General features: G+C 50.3%; 1 protein-coding gene across 2 annotated transcripts in view; it reads left to right on the top strand.

Annotated features, from left to right (window-relative positions):
* The window catches only part of LOC138491110 (uncharacterized), a 578,562-nt gene that overhangs the window by 37,302 nt on the left and 519,022 nt on the right, over nt 1–22,238 (top strand). For both annotated transcript variants that reach the window (XM_069617434.1, XM_069617433.1), the window contains exons 2-5: nt 1,236–1,288; nt 4,007–4,156; nt 6,747–7,009; nt 18,603–18,684. In XM_069617434.1, the coding sequence (XP_069473535.1) occupies nt 1,236–1,288; nt 4,007–4,156; nt 6,747–7,009; nt 18,603–18,684 (548 nt within the window). The remainder of the gene's footprint in view (nt 1–1,235; nt 1,289–4,006; nt 4,157–6,746; nt 7,010–18,602; nt 18,685–22,238) is intronic.

Genomic DNA, 22,238 nt, shown 5'->3' with positions numbered 1-22,238 from the left:
GTCACACCGTTCACCAGACAGGACAATGCCTGCTTTCAAAGATTCTGCATTTATAATGAATTGCTAGTTTGTCAAAAAACCTGATCATGTGGTTATGTGGTGGCTTTGTTTTCTTGGCTGTTTTGTTGTGGTCTGCAGTCTTCATCTACTCATGTGTTTTCCTCTCCCTGAGCCTTAAATTGAAAGCTAGTTTCAAATCTCCCAACCACAACAAAGATCGATGAATTTTCCAAAAGTAATTGATGTCAAAATTATCAAATTGCTAAATGGCCAGCCATATAATTTGAGGTCAAGAAAAAGTCTTGCAGTCCTATTCTGGATTAGTTGAAGGGGATGACAGTAGGGAGAAGGCTGATTGAGGAAGTTGCTGTTACAGTAGTCAAGTCTAGAGAGGACCAGAGCTCTGGAGTCATTGAGTTTCTGGGGGAAGGTGAGGAAAGGGAGAATGCCTCTGAGGAGGTGCAGCTGGTAGGGGCCTTCTTGGCAAGGTCTGTGATGTGAGAAGAGAAGGAGAGAGAGGAATCAACGGTGACACCCAGATTTTTTGCCTCACAAGAGAGTGAGGGGATAGGACCCACAGAGGGAGGCCAGAGGGAGGAAGGGAAGATGGGAGCTGGGGTCTCAGTGAAAAGTATCCCAGTCTTACTGGCATTAATGCAGAGATCATTGGCAGCACACCATGCCTGAAGAGCAGTCAGACAGTCAGGGATGAGAGAGGGGGAAGAGGAAGTGGCAGAGGAGGAGGCAGAGGAGGGAAGCTTCAAGGAGAGCTGCGTGTCGTCTGCGTAACACTGCAAGTGAGGAGAAAAGGAAGAGATCACGTGGGCCAAGTGGGCAAGGTAGATGTTGAGAAGCTACAGGGAGAGGATAGAGGCTTGAGGGATGCCACAGGTGGAGAGTGTGATAGGGGCGAGAAAAGGGACAAGTTGAACCTGGAAGGCCGGTTGTAGAGGAAGGAGGTCACCAGTACAGTGCCAGTCCCGTGATGCCCAGGGTGTCATGGAGTCGATTAGTCAGGATGGCATGATGTACTGTGTCAAAGGCAGAGGAAAGATCCAGGAGGATCAGAACAGCCACTTCTTTGCTGGCTGGCCGCTCATAGAGTTCTCTATGCCAGGTGTATCGCAGCCCTGCTGCCCACACTACACACGCTGTCTAACTAAAAAAATCGTATTGAATAATCAAAGCATGGGAACCAACCGAAAAATAACGACTGCTATTTTGTTCCGTTGCAGAGCACAGAACAAGGCCAGGACCGAGGGACTGGCGATCTGGGACCCGGCAGCAGGTCAGTCATCCTGGTTTGATGTTCCCCTCCCAACCCCCCCGCCCCGGCGCTACCTGAGGGTTCTGAGGGTTCTGGCCCCAGCTCTCAAACTCTTACAGGGCCCCTGGTTTAACATTATAATTGGACAGCCCAACTCCGGGGGTGCTCCGGGGGATGCAGGCACCCCAGTGTGGCTGATGGTTCTTACTTGCCCTAAAAGTGTGATTTAGTGAATGTGTGTTACTTTTTAACTGAAAGTTGTGTTTGATGTGATGTTTGACTGGATTAAGGCCTGCTCCTACTTCTCATTTTGAATGTATGGAATGGGGTGTTTCCTGTCCACCGGGCAATGCCTCTTGGGGTGACGGGACTGTGAGCCATGGTAATTTCACATACTAAGGAGTCAGTAGTCAAGAGAGGACCACAGAAATCAAAAAAGGAAATTACATGTAGCTTTTCCCTTGCCAGTTTCCAGCCAATACAGACGTGTCGTTTCTGGATGGACCAATCAGAAGGGAAAGCTCCACGCAATGCATGCCGTTTAGAAGCTTTTAGAGAGAGTACAAAAATGCTTGTGTGAAAAACGGTTAGCTTCAAAACAACCAGGGGTGTCATTTAGGGGTTGCAACTGCGACCCCTGAGGTCTCCCTTGCTTCCCTTGAGGTCTCCCTTGCTAACCCTAAAAAAAATGTACATTTTTCTTTGTATTGCAAGGTCCTGGTCTGTGGCCAGCGCCATGTGACTCTTTGCTTCTGGAGTGGCTGGCTTTCTTGTTCATGCCTCTTAAAAAAAAATAAAAGAACAGTGGTTCCACAAGTCTAACACTTTCAGCACTGACCCTAAATAAGAAAGAATGGGAATACCAAATAAATTGTCTTTCTGCAATTCTATACAATAATTGCTAGACTCATTAAACGTTTATTTCAGGCACAGTCCAGGGGGTGAGCCACTGATTTAGTCTGTTCTTAAACACCTCAACTCAGCCTTTCATCCTGCTGAAGTCGATACATGAGTGCCAACACAGGTTGGGTGATATTGTATGTATATTTGCTCTACATAAAGCGCCTAAGCGTAAGTGCTATATAATAGCACATCATTATCATTTGGCCTTGGACGTCTGCTTGCATTCACTGTAATTTGGTAATATGGGCCTATACACACTGATCTTAACGATACATATGGTGATCCATTCTTCTATGAAATGTATATCACATTATAGTGATATCGCAACCATATTTTTAGTAGTGTGCTTAGCAACAATGCTATGTGTTGCCACTTCCTGTTTTGTCAAGGTGTGAAAGGTTGTGTCCCATCCCTTCCCGTAATATCACTTAGGGGTGGGTCAAATGACATCACTTCCTGTGATTTCATCAGAGGGCCAGGGTCGTGTGATGTCACTTCCGTTACCCCTGGCATTTTGATTAAATTACTTCCCTGAGATCAACCCTCATTAACCATCACTGAAGCGAGATAGAGGGGCAGAGAGAGAAAGAGGGAGAGAGACAGAGACAGATAGAAAGCATTGCAAAGAGAGAGGAGGGAGACAGAGAGATAATCAGAGAGAAAAATAGAGACAGAGAGTGAGAGAGACAGAGAGAGGGCGAGAGAACGACCGAGAGAGGTAGGGTGAGGGAGAGAGAGGGGCAGAGGGAGAGACAGATAGAGGGAGGGGCAGAGAGAGCGAGAGAGAGGGGTAAAGAGGGAGAGAGAGGTGGAGACAGAAAGAAACAATGGGAGAAAGAGAAGAGAGAGAAAAACAGAGTGAGTGAGACAGAGAGAGTGAAAAAGAGAGGAGAGGGGGGAGATTCAGAGAGAGAGAGAGCGAGAGAGAGATAGGGGTAGTTAGAGACAGAGAGGGAGAAAGAGAGAGACAGAGAGAGACAAAGTGTGAGAGGGAGACAGAGCGAGGGCAGACACGAGAGAGAGACAGAGGGAGAGAGAGACAGACACAGAGACAGAGAGAGAGATTGAGAAAGAGAGAGTGACAGTGAGAGGGGGGAGTGAGAGAGACACGCACATAGGGAGAGAGAGAGAAAGAGGGAGAGAGAGAGAGAGAGAGAGACAGAGAGAGTAGAAACTTTGCTTCTAGGCTAGTAGCTAGCATCAGACAGGCCTGCCTCACTTCCTCTGGGAAGCCTCCCCCAAGGGAGTGGCCATGACAGCTTTCAGAGCTGGACGTGCTCGGTCGCCCAGTGGTGTCTCAGACAGAGTAACCCCAGGACGGGGACCTACACAGGAAGCCTACAGGGCCACCTGCTCACCTAGATTGAGAGATAATCATCGAACCTACACTGAGAATGGATCCAGTCTGGTGCAGGCCCCATTCCTGGCACACACACTTGGCAGGCATTATCTTCCCTCTACATGTACAGCTGCCCCCCAGACTGCCCCCCAGACTGCAGAAATACATGTGGCACAGGACAAAAGAGACAGCAAGCTTCCAAGCGGGTGTGTCCTGATGACACGCTGTTCATATGTTTAAACGTTAGACTGAAAACGTACAAGGAAGGGGCTCCGACATTCAAAGTTCATAGTGTGTTTAGCTTTTGTGGAAATGAAAGCCCTTGGGTCCCCTTTGCACCCCATCTTCCAGGCTGCAGTGTTCACGGTGGTCTCTGTGAAACACTAACCCTGACAGTGACACCCACGGACACGTGCACATCTCTTCTCAGACTTATAAAGTGTGGGTGTGTCGTCATGGCAACGCAGAAATAACCCCTGTCCACTCTCTTCTTCCAGACTACATCACCAAGTGCGACTTCAACGACAACCTGAGGCCGTTCTGCGAATGGCAGCAGCCCTGCGGTGGCGATCAAGGGGACTGGATCCGCAGCAAGCATGCCACGCCGACCCCAGGGACTGGGCCCGACGAGGACTGGCCTGCGGGAGGTAAGTGCCGCCGCGGGAACTAGGGGCAACTCACGAAAACACGCTCATGATCGCCACACAATGAAGCGGTGAAACTGGGCGGATTAAAGCGTGTCTGTCCAGTCCGTGCTGCTCACACAGGAGTGGCTGGCAGTGCCAGGGCCTGAATGGGTGACTCATGCCATGGCATGCAAGTGGCATCGAGGCCTGCTCTGTTATTAGCGCAGCTCATCATTCTTTTTGATGGAGGTTGGTTGTAAAGCACACTGGGAGGGCACGATTGATTGTTAATTGTTTGACAATAAAAGGTCACCGCAGCCTGTCTGTTAACGCTTCTGTAGCCACACTCCCTGGGATGTGCCAGGAGTGGGCCTAGGGGGCGGGCACCGACTCTAAAATGGGTGCTCATTCAGCGACACCCCCTTATTTGGTTCGGAAAGACTTGATTGTACCCAGGAAACGACATTTCTGTCTCTAAGTGAATTTACTTAAAAAGCGAGATGTGTTCAATGTCAAACGTGCCCTCTTCCGAGACTTGGGCAGCCTGTCTACCAGCTTCAGGGCCATGCCAGTCAAGGCCAGGACGTGCCCTGGAGACCTGCGACTCAACAGACACAGGGCTCAGTCACTCAATGATGCCACACTGAGATAACGATGCTCACCCGATCTGTGCCAACGCCACCCTTTCAGGCCAGCCAGGAGGCACACACTGGCTCATGCCACCGCCTAGACGCAGGGGGACACCCAGCAGAGGAGAGCTCGCCACCACCTCTCCACCCATCACATGGCCCCTACCCTGTACCTAATCTGCCCACTCCACTACCACCAAAGACCCCTCCCTCACGCAGCATTTATAAGCCATCCCCTGCCTCCCTGCTGGCCCCCATGCCCGCTCGCTGCTGCAATACCATCTGCACCGCCCCCCAGGACCCAGCCCAAAATCTGTGGCTGTCCCACTGAGCCGCACTTACCACTTGAATCACACTTACTCCAGGAGTCACACTCTAAGAAGCGATATTCCCCTCGTGGTCATGTCTGCTAAGTCCCTCCTGGTGGGCTCCTCCGCCCCCTTCACCCCCCACCCTCTAGCTAGACGGTGGTCATGCACCAACTCGTTTAATCCCTGTCGAACTCACTCCACAGGCCCAAGTATACATGTTTCTGAATGGCCGCCACGCGACTCACAGTGCAGTGAAACTCCAGCACACAGTGACAAGATACGATGTGATAAGTCATTTATAACGCGCCTGTGCACAGGTGCTTCAAGGCGCGAAAAGCAAGCAGCGTGCATCGCAACTGCCCCGCCCACATTGTGCTTCTTACCGGCTACCCAGCGCAGCGCACACACACCTGCCTGCCTGTCACGCACACACAATCAGGAAGTGCGCAAGGGAGCGGACTACCACATTCCCGCCACACTGACGCCTCGCGCCAGAGCTGAGCTGCACCACCGCATTTGTGTTATCCCAACCCCTCAGTGCACTCTATTTCTGAGACTAATGTGCACGTGCTTTAGGTGCCCCGGTGATGGCTGCCACCGGCCCGCCCCTCCACTAATCACACCACAGTACCTTAATGTGCCCTCCACACCACCAACGACCACAGCATAGCTCTGCATTGCCCTGACAATAACACAGTGGCACCATGCACCAACCCTCGAACACACAGCCCTCCATGCATGTGTCACCGCTACAACCACCCGCACCACACACATGCAACCCCACAGCCACCTTGCAGGTATCCACGTTCAAGCTCACCCTCTACCCCAAGTGACCATTTAGTTCTTCACCGCAGACCACACGACACACCACACAGCGCGAAGCTAATTCAAGGAAGAAAATGTTGAAGGAACACTGCACCAATAGTAGAAACAAAAATTCCACTTTAAGTCAGAAAGATTTTTTAGTGTAATTAGTTGTATGTTTTTGCCTTTCTTTAGTTGCCTCGTATTCCATGTGTCTGTGCTCGGCACTCCTTCCTTTTACAGAAAACTTCATTGCCAGGTCCTTCAGACTCCCAATCCTTGGCAAATCTTTAGTCGCCCTTGAATAAACCCTTAGTCGTCTCAAAGATCATTAGTTCTCAAGTCCTTGATCCCGACACGTGTTTCACCACCTCGATTGCCTCCTCAGGCGGATAATACACGAACATATACGGTGTGTGTATAGGACGTTCTCCAGATTCTATTCTAGTCTTCACTGACGCAATTTCTTAATACGCAACAGATTTTTACCAACCTTTGGAATGTTTCTGACATCCTAATTAGAGTTCATTAGTTACATTCAGACCGTCTTCAAGCGCATGGAAAGAGGCTACGGTTGATATGAGCTAATCGAGGAGCTAATCGATGAGGTAATCGATGTGTTGATCAATGAGCTAATTGATGAGCTAATCGATGAGCTAATTGATGAGCTAATCGATGATGTAATCGATGAGCTAATCGATGAGCTAATTAATGTGTTGATCGCTAATTGATGAGCTAATCGATAATGTAAACAGTCAGTAGCGACTAATGGTCATTGTGTTGCTAGGAACATTTGGCCCAAACATGTAGACATTATTTGGTTGTTGTACTTAATTTTAAGACATGATCATGTTGTGTTTTGTGCAGATGGATATTTCATCTACCAGGAGGCCAGCAATCTCATCCCGTTTGACGCCATCCGGCTCGAGAGCCCGGATATTGCCTGGCCGGGGGTCGTGTGTGTGGATTTCTGGTACCATATGCTGGGCTCCGAAAACCAAAATGAGCTGAAAGTCATTGTCAAAAATGGCACCTCCGAGGTGGAGGTGTGGAGTAGAAAGGGGAACCAGAGCTCCACGTGGATGCACGCCTCGGTCCCACTCTCGCTGTTCAACCAGCAAAGCATCAAGGTAACCATGCCTGGGCCAGGCCGCATGCACACCACTAGCTTTATTGCCCCCTGATTGGGCAAGAGAGTCAAGATAAGCAAAGATCAAGGGGCAAGGCGAGCAGGTCTTTCAGAAACTCCGTATCTGCTGCGTGGAGGCACGCGATCCTGCCCTATAACCAATCACATGCCAGGCGCTGCCGGGTCAAATGCTGGGTGACGGGCGTGCATGGCACACTCCGCGGCCATTGGCACAGTGTCCTGGCGCAAAGGCCATGATAGCTATAGTTTTCAAAGCATGGTTTTCCCAAAACCTCCACGCTGTGGGAGTTCTAATAATCCATTTCCTTTAGTACATGACAGCGTGGGTGGCTCTGAAAAGGGCCACTAGGGCTAAGACAGAGTGGCCCTAAAACCTGAATGACAGATGCCAGCCATGTGCCGGCCTCTGCCATCACCAACAGGCCCTTCGAGGGCACCAGTGCGTTCCTACAGACGAGCCCTCCCCACACACACCTCAGTACACACCGGAGGGTGCACTTCAGGACCTCGTGTGCAGTGAGGAGGAGGGAGGGCCGCAGCTCGGGGAGTTTAGGAATGACCTTTACACCAGCCTGTGCAATACACACTTTACTGCACACCGTGTGCTGAGGCTGCTGCGTCCTTCAACACACAAACGCCTTCTATGACCCACTATATTTACCCTGCCCGGCTCCATCTGCTTGCTTGAACGGGGTGTTGTGGCTTATCTCTGTTTATTTCTTTATTCATAAAGCACACTTAACCCTCGGATATCAAGGCGCTGTTACAAACATGTTACTCGCAGTGCTTATCGTTACACAGGAAAGATCCACAGCCCAGGGCTGGAATAGTCAATTCAGGTGGGTTACAGGCATACATTGTGCAAAGCATAAGGCTGGTGAATTACAGGCATAAGATATACACAGCACAAGGCTAGAGCAGTAGTAACAATCCGGGTGAGTTGCAGCCATAGGTTATACACAGCACAGGGCTGGAATCATGAGTTCGGGTGAGTTGCAGGCATAGGTTAGACACAGCACAGGGCTGGAATCATGAGTTCGGGTGATATGCTGGCATAGGTTAGACACAGCACAGGGCTGGAATCATCAGTTCGGGTGAGTTGCAGGCATAGGTTATACACAGTACAGGGCTGGAATGGTCAGTTCGGGTGAGTTGCAGGCATAGGTTATGCAGAGTACAGGGCTAGAATGGTTAGTTTGGATGAGTTGCAGGCATAGGTTATACACAGCACAGGTCTAGAATGGTCAGTTTGGTTGAGTTGCAGGCATAGGTTATGCACAGCAATGGGCTGGAAGGGCCAGTTTGGGTGAGTTGCAGGCAGAGGTTATACAGAGTACAGGGCTGGAATGGTCAGTTCGGGTGAGTTGCAGGCATAGGTTATGCAGAGTACAGGGCTGGAATGGTTAGTTTGGATGAGTTGCAGGCATAGGTTATACACAGCACAGGTCTAGAATGGTCAGTTTGGTTGAGTTGCAGGCATAGGTTATGCACAGCACTGGGCTGGAAGGGCCAGTTTGGGTGAGTTGCAGGCAGAGGTTATACACAGCACAGGCTGAAATCATCAGTTTGGGTGAGTTGCAGGCATAGGTTATGCATAGCACAGGCCGGGAATGGCCAGTTTGGGTGAGTTGCAGGCATAGGTTATGCACAGCACAGGGCTGGAATGGTCAGTTCGGGTGAGTTGCAGGCATAGGTTATCCACAGCACAGGGCTGTAATGGTCAAATCAGGTGAGTGCAGGCATAGGTTATGCACAGTACAGGGCTGGAGTGGTCAGTTCGGGTGAGTGCAGGCATAGGTTATGCACAGTACAGGGCTGGAGTGGTCAGTTCGGTTGAGTTACAGGGATAGGTTATGAACAGCATAGGGCTGGAAGAGCCAATTCGATTCAGTTGCAGGCATAAGTTATGCACAGCACAGGGCTGAAATGGTCAGGTCGGGTGAGTTGCAGGCATAGTTTATGCACAGCACAGGGCTGGAATGGTCAGTTCGGGTGAGTTGTAGGCATAGGATATGCACAGAACAGGTCTAGAATGGTCAGTTCTGTTGAGTTGCAGGCATAGGTTATGCACAGTACAGGGCTGGAATGGTCAGTTTGTGTGAGTTGCAGACATATGTTATACATAGCACAGGAAAGGTCAGTTCAGGTAAGTTGCAGGAGTTCAGGTGAGTTACAGGCACATGTTATGCGCAGTACAGGGCTGGAGCGGTCAGTTCGGATTAGTGCAGGCATCGGTTATACACAGGGCTGGAAAGCTCAGTTCGGGTGAGTTGCAGGCATAGGTTATGCAAAGCACAGGGCTGGAATTGTCAGTTTGGGTGAGTTGCAGGCATAGGCTATCCAGAGCACAGGGCTGTAATGTTCAGTTCAGGTGAGTGCAGGCATAGGTTATACACAGCACAGGGCTGAAATTGTCAGTTCGGTTGAGTTGCAGGCGTAGGTTATCCACAGCACAGGGCTGGAAAGGCCAGTTCGGTTTAGTTGCAGGCATAGGTTATGCATAGCACAGGGCTGAAATTATCAGTTTGGATGGGTTGTAGGCATGGGTTATGCACAGCACAGGGCTGGAATGGTCAGTTGGGGTGAGTTGCAGGCATACTTTATGCACAGCAGAGGGCTGGAATGGTCAGTTCAGGTGAGTTGCAGCATTTTAGGTGAGTTGCAGGCATAGGTTATGCACAGCACAGGGCTGGAATGGTCAGTTCGGGTGAGTTTCAGGCATAGTTTATGCACAGTACAGGGCTGGAATGGTCAGTTCGTGTGAGTTTCAGGCATAGTTTGGTTGAGTTGCAGGCATAGGTTATGCACAGCACTGGGCTGGAAGGGCCAGTTTGGGTGAGTTGCAGGCAGAGGTTATACACAGCACAGGCTGAAATCATCAGTTTGGGTGAGTTGCAGGCATAGGTTATGCAGGTTATGCAGTTTCAGGCATAGTTTATGCACAGTACAGGGCTGGAATGGTCCGTTTGGCTGAATTGCAGGCTTAGGTTATGCACAGCACAGGGCTGGAATGGTCAGTTCGGATGAGTTGCAGGCATAGGTTATATACAGCACAGGTGTAGAATGGTCAGTTCGGTTGAGTTGCAGGCATAGGTGATGCACAGCGCAGGGCTGGAATGGTCAGTTTGGGTGAGTTGCAGGCATAGGTTATGCACAGCACAGGGCTGGAATGGTCAGTTCAGGTGAGTTGCAGCAGTTTAGGTGAGTTGCAGGCATAGGATATGCACAGCACAGGGCTGGAATGGTCAGTTTGGGTGAGTTTCAGGCACAGGTTATACACAGCACAGGGCTGGACTGGTCAGTTTGGGTGAGTTGCAGGCATAGGTTATACACAACACAGGCTGGAATAGTCAGTTCGGGTGAGTTGCAGGCATAGCTTATACACAGCAAAAGGGCTGGAAAGGTCAGTTCAGGTAAGTTTCAGGAGTTCAGGTGAGTTGCAGACATAGGTTATGCACAGTACAGGGCTGGAGTGGCCAGTTTGGGTGAGTTGCAGGCATAGGTTATGCACAGCACAGGGCTTGAATGGTCAGTTCGGGTGAGTTGCAGGCATAGTTTATGCACAGCACAGGGCTGGAATGGTCAGTTCGGGTGAGTTGCAGGCATAGGTTATGAACAGCACAGGGTTGGAATGGTCAGTTCGGTTGAGTTGCAGGCATAGGTTATGCACAGCACAGGGCTGGAATGGTCAGTTCGGGTGAGTTGCAGGCATAATTTATACACAGCACAGGGCTGGAATTGTCAGTTTGGTTGAGTTACAGGCATAGGTTATGCACAGCACAGTGCTGGAATGGCCAGTTCGGGTGAGTTGTAGGCATAGGTTATGCACAGCACAGGGCTGGAATGGTCAGTTCGGGTGAGTTGCAAGCATAGATTATGCCCAGCACAGGGCTGTAATGGTCAGTTCGGGTGAGTTGCAGGCATAGGTTATAAACACCACAGGGCTGGTATTGTCAGTTTGGTTGAGTTACAGTCATAGGTTATGGACAGCACATGGCTGGAATGGTCCGTTGGGGTGAGTTGCAGGCATAGATTATGCACAGCACAGGGCTGTGATATTCAGTTCAGGTGAGTTGCAGGCATAGGTTATACACAGCACAGGGCTGGAATTGTCAGTTTGGTTGAGATACAGGCATAGGTTATGCACAGCACATGGCTGGAATGGTCAGTTCGGGTGAGTTGAAGCCATAGGTTATGCACAGCACAGGGCTGGAATGGTCAGTTCGGGTGAGTTGCAGGCATAGGTTATGCACAGCACAGGGCTGGAATGGTCAGTTCGGGTGAGTTGCAGGCATAGTTTATGCACAGCACATGGCTGGAATGTTCAGTTTGGTTGAGTTGCAGGAATAGGTTATGCACAGCACAGGGCTGGAATGGTCAGTTCGGGTGAGTTTCAGGCACAGGTTATACACAGCACAGGGCTGGACTGGTCAGTTTGGGTGAGTTGCAGGCATAGGTTATACACAACACAGGCTCGAATAGTCAGTTCGGGTGAGTTGCAGGCATGGCTTATACACAGCAAAAGGGCTGGAAAGGTCAGTTCAGGTAAGTTTCAGGAGTTCAGGTGAGTTGCAGACATAGGTTATGCACAGTACAGGGCTGGAGTGGCCAGTTTGGGTGAGTTGCAGGCATAGGTTATGCACAGCACAAGGCTTGAATGGTCAGTTCGGGTGAGTTGCAGGCATAGTTTATGCACAGCACAGGGCTGGAATGGTCAGTTCGGGTGAGTTGCAGGCATAGGTTATGAACAGCACAGGGTTGGAATGGTCAGTTCGGTTGAGTTGCAGGCATAGGTTATGCACAGCACAGGGCTGGAATGGTCAGTTCGGGTGAGTTGCAGGCATAATTTATACACAGCACAGGGCTGGAATTGTCAGTTTGGTTGAGTTACAGGCAAAGGTTATGCACAGCACAGTGCTGGAATGGCCAGTTCGGGTGAGTTGTAGGCATAGGTTATGCACAGCACAGGGCTGGAATGGTCAGTTCGGGTGAGTTGCAAGCATAGATTATGCCCAGCACAGGGCTGTAATGGTCAGTTCGGGTGAGTTGCAGAGATAGGTTATAAACAGCACAGGGCTGGTATTGTCAGTTTGGTTGAGTTACAGTCATAGGTTATGGACAGCACATGGCTGGAATGGTCCGTTCGGGTGAGTTGCAGGCATAGATTATGCACAGCACAGGGCTGTGATGGTCAGTTCAGGTGAGTTGCAGGCATAGGTTATACACAGCACAGGGCTGGAATTGTCAGTTTGGTTGAGTTACAGGCATAGGTTATGCACAGCACAGGGCTGGAATGGTCAGTTCGGGTGAGTTGCAGGCATAGGTTATGCACAGCACATGGCTGGAATGTTCAGTTTGGTTGAGTTGCAGGAATAGGTTATGCACAGCACAGGGCTGGAATGGTCAGTTCGGGTGAGTTCCAGGTATAGGTTATGCACAGTACAGGGCTGGAATGGTCAGTATGGGTGAGTTGCAGGCATAGGTTATGCACAGCACAGGGCTGGAATGGTCAGTTCGAGTTATGCACAGCACAGGGCTGGAATGGCCAGTTCTGTTAAATTACTGGCATAGGTCATGCACAGCACAGGGCTGGAATGGTCAGTTCGAGTTATGCACAGCACAGGGCTGGAATGGTCAGTTCTGTTGAGTTACAGGCATAGGTTATGCACAAAACAGGGCTGGAATGGTCAGTTCGGGGGAGTTTTATACATTGGTTATGCACAGCACTGGGCTGGAATGGTCAGTTTGGTTGAGTTGCAGGCATAGGTTATCCAAAGCACAGGGTTGGAATAGACAGATCATGTGAGTTACAGGCATAGGTTATGCACAGCACAGGGCTGGAAGGGCCAGTTCTGTTGAGTTGCAGGCATAGGTTACGCACAGCACAGGGCTGGAATGGCCAGTTTGGGTGAGTTGCAGGCATAGGTTATCCACATCACAGGGCTGGAAGGGCCAGTTCTGTTGAGTTGCAGGCATAGGTTAACAGCACAGAGATGGAATAAACAGATCATGTGAGTTGTAGGCATAGGCTATGCACAGCAAAGGCTAGAATTGTCAGTTTGTGTGAGTTGCAGGAATAGGTTATGCACAGCACAGGCTGAAATGGTCAGTTCAGGTGAGTTGCAGGCATAGGTCATCCACAGCACATGGCTAGAATGGTCAGTTCAGGTGAGTTGCAGGCATAGGTTATGCACAGCACAGGGCTAGAATTGTCAGTTCAGTTGAGTTACAGGCCTAGGTTATGCACAGCACAGTGCTGGAATGGTCAGTTCGAGTTATGCACAGCACAGGGCTGGAGTAGTCAGTACAGTTGAGTTGCAGGCATATGTTATCCACAGGACAGGGCTGGAAAGTCCAGTTCGATTGAGTTGCAGGCAGAGGTTATACACACCACAGGGCTGGAATACACAGATCATGTTAGTTGCAGCCATAGGCTATGCACAGCACAGGCTGAAATGGTCAGTTCAGGTGAGTTGCAGGCTTTGGTTATACATAGAACAGGGCTAGAATTCTCAGTTCAGTTAAGTTACAGTCATAGGTTATGTACAGCACAGGGCTGGAATGGTCAGTTCGAGTTATGCACAGCACAGGGCTTCGATGGTCAGTTCGGTTGAGTTGCAGGCATAGGTTATACACAGCACAGGGACGGAATGGTCAGTTTGGGTGAGTTGCAAGCATAGGTTATGCACAGCACAGGGCTGGAAGGGCCAGTTCAGTTGAGTTGCAGGCATAGGTTATACACAGCCCAGGGCTGGAGTAGACTGATCATGTGAGTTGCAGGCATAGGCTATGCACAGCAAAGGCTAGAATTGTCATTTTGATTGACTTGCAGTCATAAGTTATGATGCACAGCACAGGGCTGGAACGGTTAGTTCGGGTGAGTTGCAGGCATAGGTTACGCACAGCACAGGGCTGGAATGGCCAGTTCGGTTGAGTTGCAGGCATAGGTTACGCACAGCACAGGGCTGGAATGGTGAGTTTGGGTGAGTTGCAGGCATAGGCTATGCACAGCACAGAGCTGGAATGGTCAGTTCGGGTGAGTTGCAGGCATAGGTTATCCACAGCACAAGGCTGGAATAATCAATGCAGGTGAGTTGCAGGCATAGGTTATGCACAGCACAGGGCTGGAATGGTCAGTTCGGGTGAGTTCAGGCATAGGTTATGCACAGCACAGGGCTGGAATGGTCAGTTCGGGTGAGTTGCAGGCATAGGTTATGCACAGCACAGGGCTGGAATGGCCAGTTCGGTTGAGTTGCAGGCATAGGTTACGCACAGCACAGAGCTGGAATTGTCAGTTCGGGTGAGTTGCAGGCATAGGATATCCACATCACAGGGCTGGAAGGGCCAGTTCTGTTGAGTTGCAGGCATAGGTTACGCACAGCACAGAGCTGGAATGGTCAGTTCGGGTGAGTTGCAGGCATAGGATATCCACAGCGCTGGGCTGGAATGGCCAGTTCGGATGAGTTGCAGGCATAGTTTATGCACAGCACAGGGCTGGAATGGTCAGTTCGGGTGAGTTGCAGGCATAGGTTATGAACAGCACAGGGTTGGAATGGTCAGTTCGGTTGAGTTGCAGGCATAGGTTATGCACAGGACAGGGCTGGAATGGTCAGTTCGGGTGAGTTGCAGGCATAATTTATACACAGCACAGGGCTGGAATTGTCAGTTTGGTTGAGTTACAGGCATAGGTTATGCACAGCACAGTGCTGGAATGGCCAGTTCGGGTGAGTTGTAGGCATAGGTTATGCACAGCACAGGGCTGGAATGGTCAGTTCGGGTGAGTTGCAAGCATAGATTATGCCCAGCACAGGGCTGTAATGGTCAGTTCGGGTGAGTTGCAGGGATAGGTTATAAACAGCACAGGGCTGGTATTGTCAGTTTGGTTGAGTTACAGTCATAGGTTATGGACAGCACATGGCTGGAATGGTCCGTTCGGGTGAGTTGCAGGCATAGATTATGCACAGCACAGGGCTGTGATGGTCAGTTCAGGTGAGTTGCAGGCATAGGTTATACACAGCACAGGGCTGGAATTGTCAGTTTGGTTGAGTTACAGGCATAGGTTATGCACAGCACATGGCTGGAATGGTCAGTTCGGGTGAGTTGTAGCCATAGGTTATGCACAGCACAGGGCTGGAATGGTCAGTTCGGGTGAGTTGCAGGCATAGGTTATGCACAGCACATGGCTGGAATGTTCAGTTTGGTTGAGTTGCAGGAATAGGTTATGCACAGCACAGGGCTGGAATGGTCAGTTCGGGTGAGTTTCAGGTATAGGTTATGCACAGTACAGGGCTGGAATGGTCAGTATGGGTGAGTTGCAGGCATAGGTTATGCACAGCACAGGGCTGGAATGGTCAGTTCGAGTTATGCACAGCACAGGGCTGGAATGGCCAGTTCTGTTAAATTACTGGCATAGGTCATGCACAGCACAGGGCTGGAATGGTCAGTTCGAGTTATGCACAGCACAGGGCTGGAATGGTCAGTTCTGTTGAGTTACAGGCATAGGTTATGCACAAAACAGGGCTGGAATGGTCAGTTCGGGGGAGTTTTATACATTGGTTATGCACAGCACTGGGCTGGAATGGTCAGTTTGGTTGAGTTGCAGGCATAGGTTATCCAAAGCACAGGGTTGGAATAGACAGATCATGTGACTTACAGGCATAGGTTATGCACAGCACAGGGCTGGAAGGGCCAGTTCTGTTGAGTTGCAGGCATAGGTTACGCACAGCACAGGGCTGGAATGGTCAGTTTGGGTGAGTTGCAGGCATAGGTTATGCACAGCACAGGGCTGGAATGGTCAGTTCGGGTGAGTTGCAGGCATAGGTTATGCACAGCACAGGGCTGGAAGGGCCAGTTCTGTTGAGTTGCAGGCATAGGTTACGCACAGCACAGGGCTGGAATGGCCAGTTTGGGTGAGTTGCAGGCATAGGTTACGCACAGCACAGGGCTGGAATGGCCAGTTCGGGTGAGTTGCAGGCATAGGTTAACAGCACAGAGATGGAATAAAAAGATCATGTGAGTTGCAGGCATAGGTTATGCACAGCACAGGGCTAGAAATGTCCGTTCAGTTGAGTTACAGGCCTAGGTTATGCACAGCACAGTGCTGGAATGGTCAGTTCGAGTTATGCACAGCACAGGGCTGGAGTAGTCAGTACAGTTGAGTTGCAGGCATATGTTATCCACAGGACAGGGCTGGAAAGTCCAGTTCGATTGAGTTGCAGGCAGAGGTTATACACACCACAGGGCTGGAATACACAGATCATGTTAGTTGCAGCCATAGGCTATGCACAGCACAGGCTGAAATGGTCAGTTCAGGTGAGTTGCAGGCTTTGGTTATACATAGAACAGGGCTGGAATTCTCAGTTCAGTTAAGTTACAGTCATAGGTTATGTACAGCACAGGGCTGGAATGGTCAATTCGAGTTATGCACAGCACAGGGCTGGGATGGTCAGTTCGGTTGAGTTGCAGGCATATGTTTTACACAGAACAGGGCTGCAATAGACAGATCATATGAGTTGCAGGCATAGGCTATGCACACCACAGGCTGGAATGGTCAGTTCGGGTGAGTTGCAGGCATAGGTTATACACAGCACAGGGACGGAATGGTCAGTTTGGGTGAGTTGCAAGCATAGGTTATGCACAGCACAGGGCTGTAATGGTCAGTCCGGGTGAGTTACAGGCATAGGTTATGCACAGCACAGGACTGGAAGGGCCAGTTCAGTTGAGTTGCAGGCATAGGTTATACACAGCCCAGGGCTGGAGTAGACTGATCATGTGAGTTGCAGGCATAGGCTATGCACAGCAAAGGCTAGAATTGTCAGTTTGTGTGACTTGCAGTCATAAGTTATGATGCACAGCACAGGGCTGGAACGGTTAGTTCGGGTGAGTTGCAGGCATAGGTTACGCACAGCACAGGGCTGGAATGGCAAGTTCGGTTGAGTTGCAGGCATAGGTTACGCACAGCACAGGGCTGGAATGGTGAGTTTGGGTGAGTTGCAGGCATAGGCTATGCACAGCACAGAGCTGGAATGGTCAGTTCGGGTGAGTTGCAGGCATAGGTTATCCACAGCACAGGGCTGGAATAGTCAATGCAGGTGAGTTGCAGGCATAGGTTATGCACAGCACAGGGCTGGAATGGTCAGTTCGGGTGAGTTGCAGGCATAGGTTACGCACAGCACAGGGCTGGAATGGTCAGTTCGGGTGAGTTGCAAGCACAGGTTACGCACAGCACAGGGCTGGAATGGTCAGTTCGGGTGAGTTGCAAGCACAGGTTACGCACAGCACAGGGCTGGAATGGTCAGTTCGGTTGAGTTGCAGGCACAGGTTACGCACAGCACAGGGCTGGAATGGTCAGTTCGGTTGAGTTGCAGGCACAGGTTACGCACAGCACAGGGCTGGAATGGTCAGTTCGGTTGAGTTGCAGGCACAGGTTACGCACAGCACAGGGCTGGAATGGTCAGTTCGGTTGAGTTGCAGGCACAGGTTACGCACAGCACAGGGCTGGAATGGTCAGTTCGGTTGAGTTGCAGGCACAGGTTACGCACAGCACAGTGCTGTAATGGTCAGTTCGGTTGAGTTGCAGGCACAGGTTACGCACAGCACAGGGCTGGAATGGTCAGTTCGGGTGAGTTGCAGGCACAGGTTACGCACAGCACAGGGCTGTAATGGTCAGTTCGGTTGAGTTGCAGGCACAGGTTACGCACAGCACAGGGCTGGAATGGTCAGTTCGGGTGAGTTGCAGGCACAGGTTACGCACAGCACAGGGCTGGAATGGTCAGTTCGGTTGAGTTGCAGGCACAGGTTACGCACAGCACAGGGCTGTAATGGTCAGTTCGGGTGAGTTGCAGGCACAGGTTACGCACAGCACAGGGCTGGAATGGCCAGTTCGGGTGAGTTGCAGGCACAGGTTACGCACAGCACAGGGCTGGAATGGTCAGTTCGGGTGAGTTGCAGGCACAGGTTACGCACAGCACAGGGCTGGAATGGTCAGTTCGGTTGAGTTGCAGGCACAGGTTACGCACAGCACAGGGCTGGAATGGTCAGTTCGGGTGAGTTGCAGGCACAGGTTACGCACAGCACAGGGCTGGAATGGCCAGTTCGGGTGAATTGCAGGCACAGGTTACGCACAGCACAGGGCTGGAATGGTCAGTTCGGGTGAGTTGCAAGCATAGGTTACGCACAGCACAGGGCTGGAATGATCAGTTCGGGTGAGTTGCAAGCATAGGTTATGCACAGCACAGGGCTATGCACAGCACAGGGCTGGAGCCGTCTGGGCGTAGGGCGTGTGGTTGCTCTTTCCGGGTGTATATTTATTGTGCAACCCGGGAGGTCCAGGACGCCCTATTGGTTAGGGCTCCCTGGACCTCGGCAGGGCCTGCATCTGCGCACTGGAGCGCAGACGCACTGACTTGCGCAGCCTGGCTCTGAATCGCCCGCAGATGCATACTCTTTCTTGTAGGAGCCTCCATTTACTTGTGGGACGCAGGTTTTATGCATGAAGCCTCTCTTGCTGAAACACCCCCCTGCATCTTTCTGCGCCTCACTCCTCAGGCTGTCACCCACTTCTCTCGTTTTAGGTGGTCTTCGAGGCAGTTCGAGGATTAACTGAATACGGCGACACGGGCTTGGACAACGTGGCAGTGAGGAAAGGACCCTGCGGTAAGTGCTGCCTGTCCCATTCCGCCTGCACACCCCTGCATAACCACAAGGCACCTTCCATACAAAGGTCTACGGTGCACCTTTCCCCTGGCAGCCGAGGCCCGCCCTTCTCGCCAGGCTGGCCAATCAGAGTTTAGTAGGATATGAAAGACTCATCATGCGTGCCAGGCAGAGCTGGCACACCTATACATTTGGCAAATGTTTCTCTGTCTCTCACATCAACCTACCTCACATCAATATTTCATTTTGTGTCCATCTTCTGTTTCTATTTTAAAATGTGTAGACTAGACTGCACAGTGGGTTAGGGGGCCTGCTGCTGTGTGCTGCCCTTGAGCTCATGTCGATGTCGTCTTTCATTGTTTTAAGGTCACTGCATTGTTGACCATTGTTTTGGGAGGATATAATCACATGACTGGTTACAGCGCCTTGAGTCATTGGTGACAAAGCGCTACAGAAGCTACCAGGTCTCGTTTATTTCTACTTCATCAGCCGAGCAGTGACTAGAAGGGGCCAGATGTTCTTCCGGGTTCAAGTACTTGTGGACGACCCTTCCTCAGCTGGAACCAGACAATGCTCCGAGAGTTGGTAACCAGCGAGTTGTTAGAGAGAGATATGGTGGACCTGACCAGTGGGGGTCGTCTGCGTGCGGGTCCACCATGTTACAGCCCGGCAAAGACATTAGTCACACACCAGTAAATTAACCAAGAAGGGTTGGTTGGGGGTCACAGGGAGCCCCCCAGATGCCTTATGCAGTATATATTAGCCTAGCCTGATACTGAAGTGGCGAAAGGGGGTGCTTTTGAGTCCTGGTGTTCAGGACATCCTCGGGCTCACCGAGCCATTTACCCTTGGGAGCCTGGGCGGTGGCTGTCTGGGGGTGTGCACATCTGCCATGTGTCACACAACCGCAGGGGCGTGCACAACGGCATTGCCCCGCCCTCTTTAGCAGGATTGCTGCACCTGTGCCCCTTGCCTGGCTTCACTGATCTGGTAGTGACCATCACATCATGTGCATGTAAATTACCTGAAAATCATACACATTGCTCCAGAAAATAGCCTTTGTCTTATCAGACAATGCTTATGTATGCATTAGGGCTGTGCCGAATAGCATATTTAGTATTTGGCCAAATACCAAATAGTTTGTCAACTATTCGGCCGAATATGAAGCCAAATAGTTGCTTTATTTAATAAATCATGTTCCAGACTTCAAAAAACACACTTATTAAAAAAAACAAATAAAGTGCCATTTTAAATGCATTCTATACTTTTATTTATCTTCATTGTAATTAATGTAGCATCTTTATTTAAAGCATAAAATCCAGAAATAAAGCAGATTTAACCAAAATGAAGTGACCAAATATACAGAGGATTGTTGCATGTTCAGTGCCAGATAAAGTAGGAGACTTCACAAGCGCAAAAGGACTGCCTTTGGGAATGAGATGCATTGCATTCTCTATCCAGCTGCAAAGTCGATGCGGTCGAGTTTCAAAACTTCTTTTCAGCTCACATAGAAATGTATAAAATGGTCCATGTCGGCTCATGCAGGGCACAAGTCAAGAGGAAATCTGAAATGCATGAACTCCATCTCACAACTATTCACCCCTCCCAAACAAATGCTGCTCACTTTTCACTTATCTTAGCCACTCCTTCTCACCAATACACAAACATATGCAACTTATCATTCCTGATAAAAGATCAGATAATGTTAAACTTAGGACTCAAGTCCTTAAAAAAAGAAAAGGGGGGACTATGACGTACGCAATGGGAAGTGGCATGAAAGGAACTGAAAGTATCTATGCACATTTCTTTCTGTTTGTCTTTTCGAACTGAAAAAAGTGCACATTGCATATAAGCATTTGCCAAAAGCAAAGATTTGCCTGTATTGTTGCAGGCTAAGAATAAAAGGTGAGCACTTTTTATGTCTATGAATCTGTAACAAAACATGCCCTAAGGAGCAGTTTACAATATAAGATATTTTTCAGCTGTGTGATGGCAATTTGTCTGGTCTAATTCTATTCAGTTTTGCAAACTGAAGTCTATATTTGCCTTTCTGAGTTCATGTTGCATTGTATTTAAATGAGAATGTCAAAGTATTCGGCAAGAGCCGAATAGCAAGAAACTATTCGACAGGAGCAAATAGCTCCTTTTCAGCCGGATTTCGGCCGAATATTTACTCGAAGCCGAAGTTCGATACACCCCATTCCTAGATGGCCTACTGCACTACCAAAAACCATTTCCTTGAGGGCCTGCTGCACTACTAAATATCCTTTCCTAGAGGGCCTGCTGCACTACCAAATACCCTTTCCTAAATGGCCTACTGCACTACCATATACCCATCCCTAGAGGGCCTGCTGCACTACCATATAACCATTCCTAGAGTGCCGAGCACTACCAAGTACCCTTTCCTGGAGTCCCCGCTCCACTACCATAGTCCCATTGCTAGAGGGCAGCTGCACTAACAAATACCCTATCCTAGAGGGCCTGCTGCACTACCAAATGCCCTTTCCTAGAGGGCAGCTACACTACCATATTGTGTTTCCTAGAGGGCCTGCTGCACTTCCAACTGCCCTTTTGCAATGGGCAGCTGTACTACCATATACTATTTCCTAGAGGGCCTGCTGCACTACCATACACCTTTTCCTAGAGGGCCTGCTGCATTACCATACACCCTTTCATACAGGGCCTACTGTGCTACTACACACCCTTTCCTAGAAGGCCTGCTGCGCTACCATACACCCTTTCCTAGAGGGCCTGCTGCGCTACCATTCACCCTTTCCTAGAGGGCCTGTTGCGCTACCATACACCCTTTCCTAGAGGGCCTGCTGCGCTACCATACACCCTTTCCTAGAGGGCCTGCTGCACTACCATACACCCTTTCCTAGAGGGCCTGCTGCACTACCATACACCCTTTCCTAGAGGGCCTGCTGCGCTACCATACACCCTTTCCTAGAGGGCCTGCTGCGCTACCATACACCCTTTCCTAGAGGGCCTGTTGCGCTACCATACACCCTTTCCTATAGGGCCTGCTGCACTACCATACACCCTTTCCTAGAGGGCCTGCTGCACTACCATACACCCTTTCCTAGAGGGCCTGCTGCGCTACCATACACCCTTTCCTAGAGGGCCTGCTGCGCTACCATACACCCTTTCCTAGAGGGCCTGCTGCACTAGCATACACCCTTTCCTAGAGGGCCTGCTGCGCTACCATACACCCTTTCCTAGAGGGCCTGCTGCGCTACCATACACCCTTTCCTAGAGGGCCTGCTGCACTACCATACACCCTTTCCTAGAGGGCCTGCTGCACTAGCATACACCCTTTCCTAGAGGGCCTGCTGCACTACCATACACCCTTTCCTAGAGGGCCTGCTGCGCTACCATACACCCTTTCCTAGAGGGCCTTCTGCACTACCATACACCCTTTCCTAGAGGGCCTGCTGCACTATCATACACCCTTTCCTAGAGGGCCTGCTGCACTACCATACACTGCTGCCAATTTCTTTCTCATTCCATCAAGGAAGCAGTGCGAGGTAAGGAGGAGGTTCCTTTCTGTCCCA

The sequence above is a fragment of the Ambystoma mexicanum genome, chromosome 10, assembly GCF_040938575.1.
Source record: "Ambystoma mexicanum isolate Mex_15411 chromosome 10, UKY_AmexF1_1, whole genome shotgun sequence".
NCBI lineage: Eukaryota > Metazoa > Chordata > Amphibia > Caudata > Ambystomatidae > Ambystoma > Ambystoma mexicanum.
Note: the sequence above shows the minus strand (reverse complement) of the source record. Positions and strands in the feature narration are given on the sequence as shown.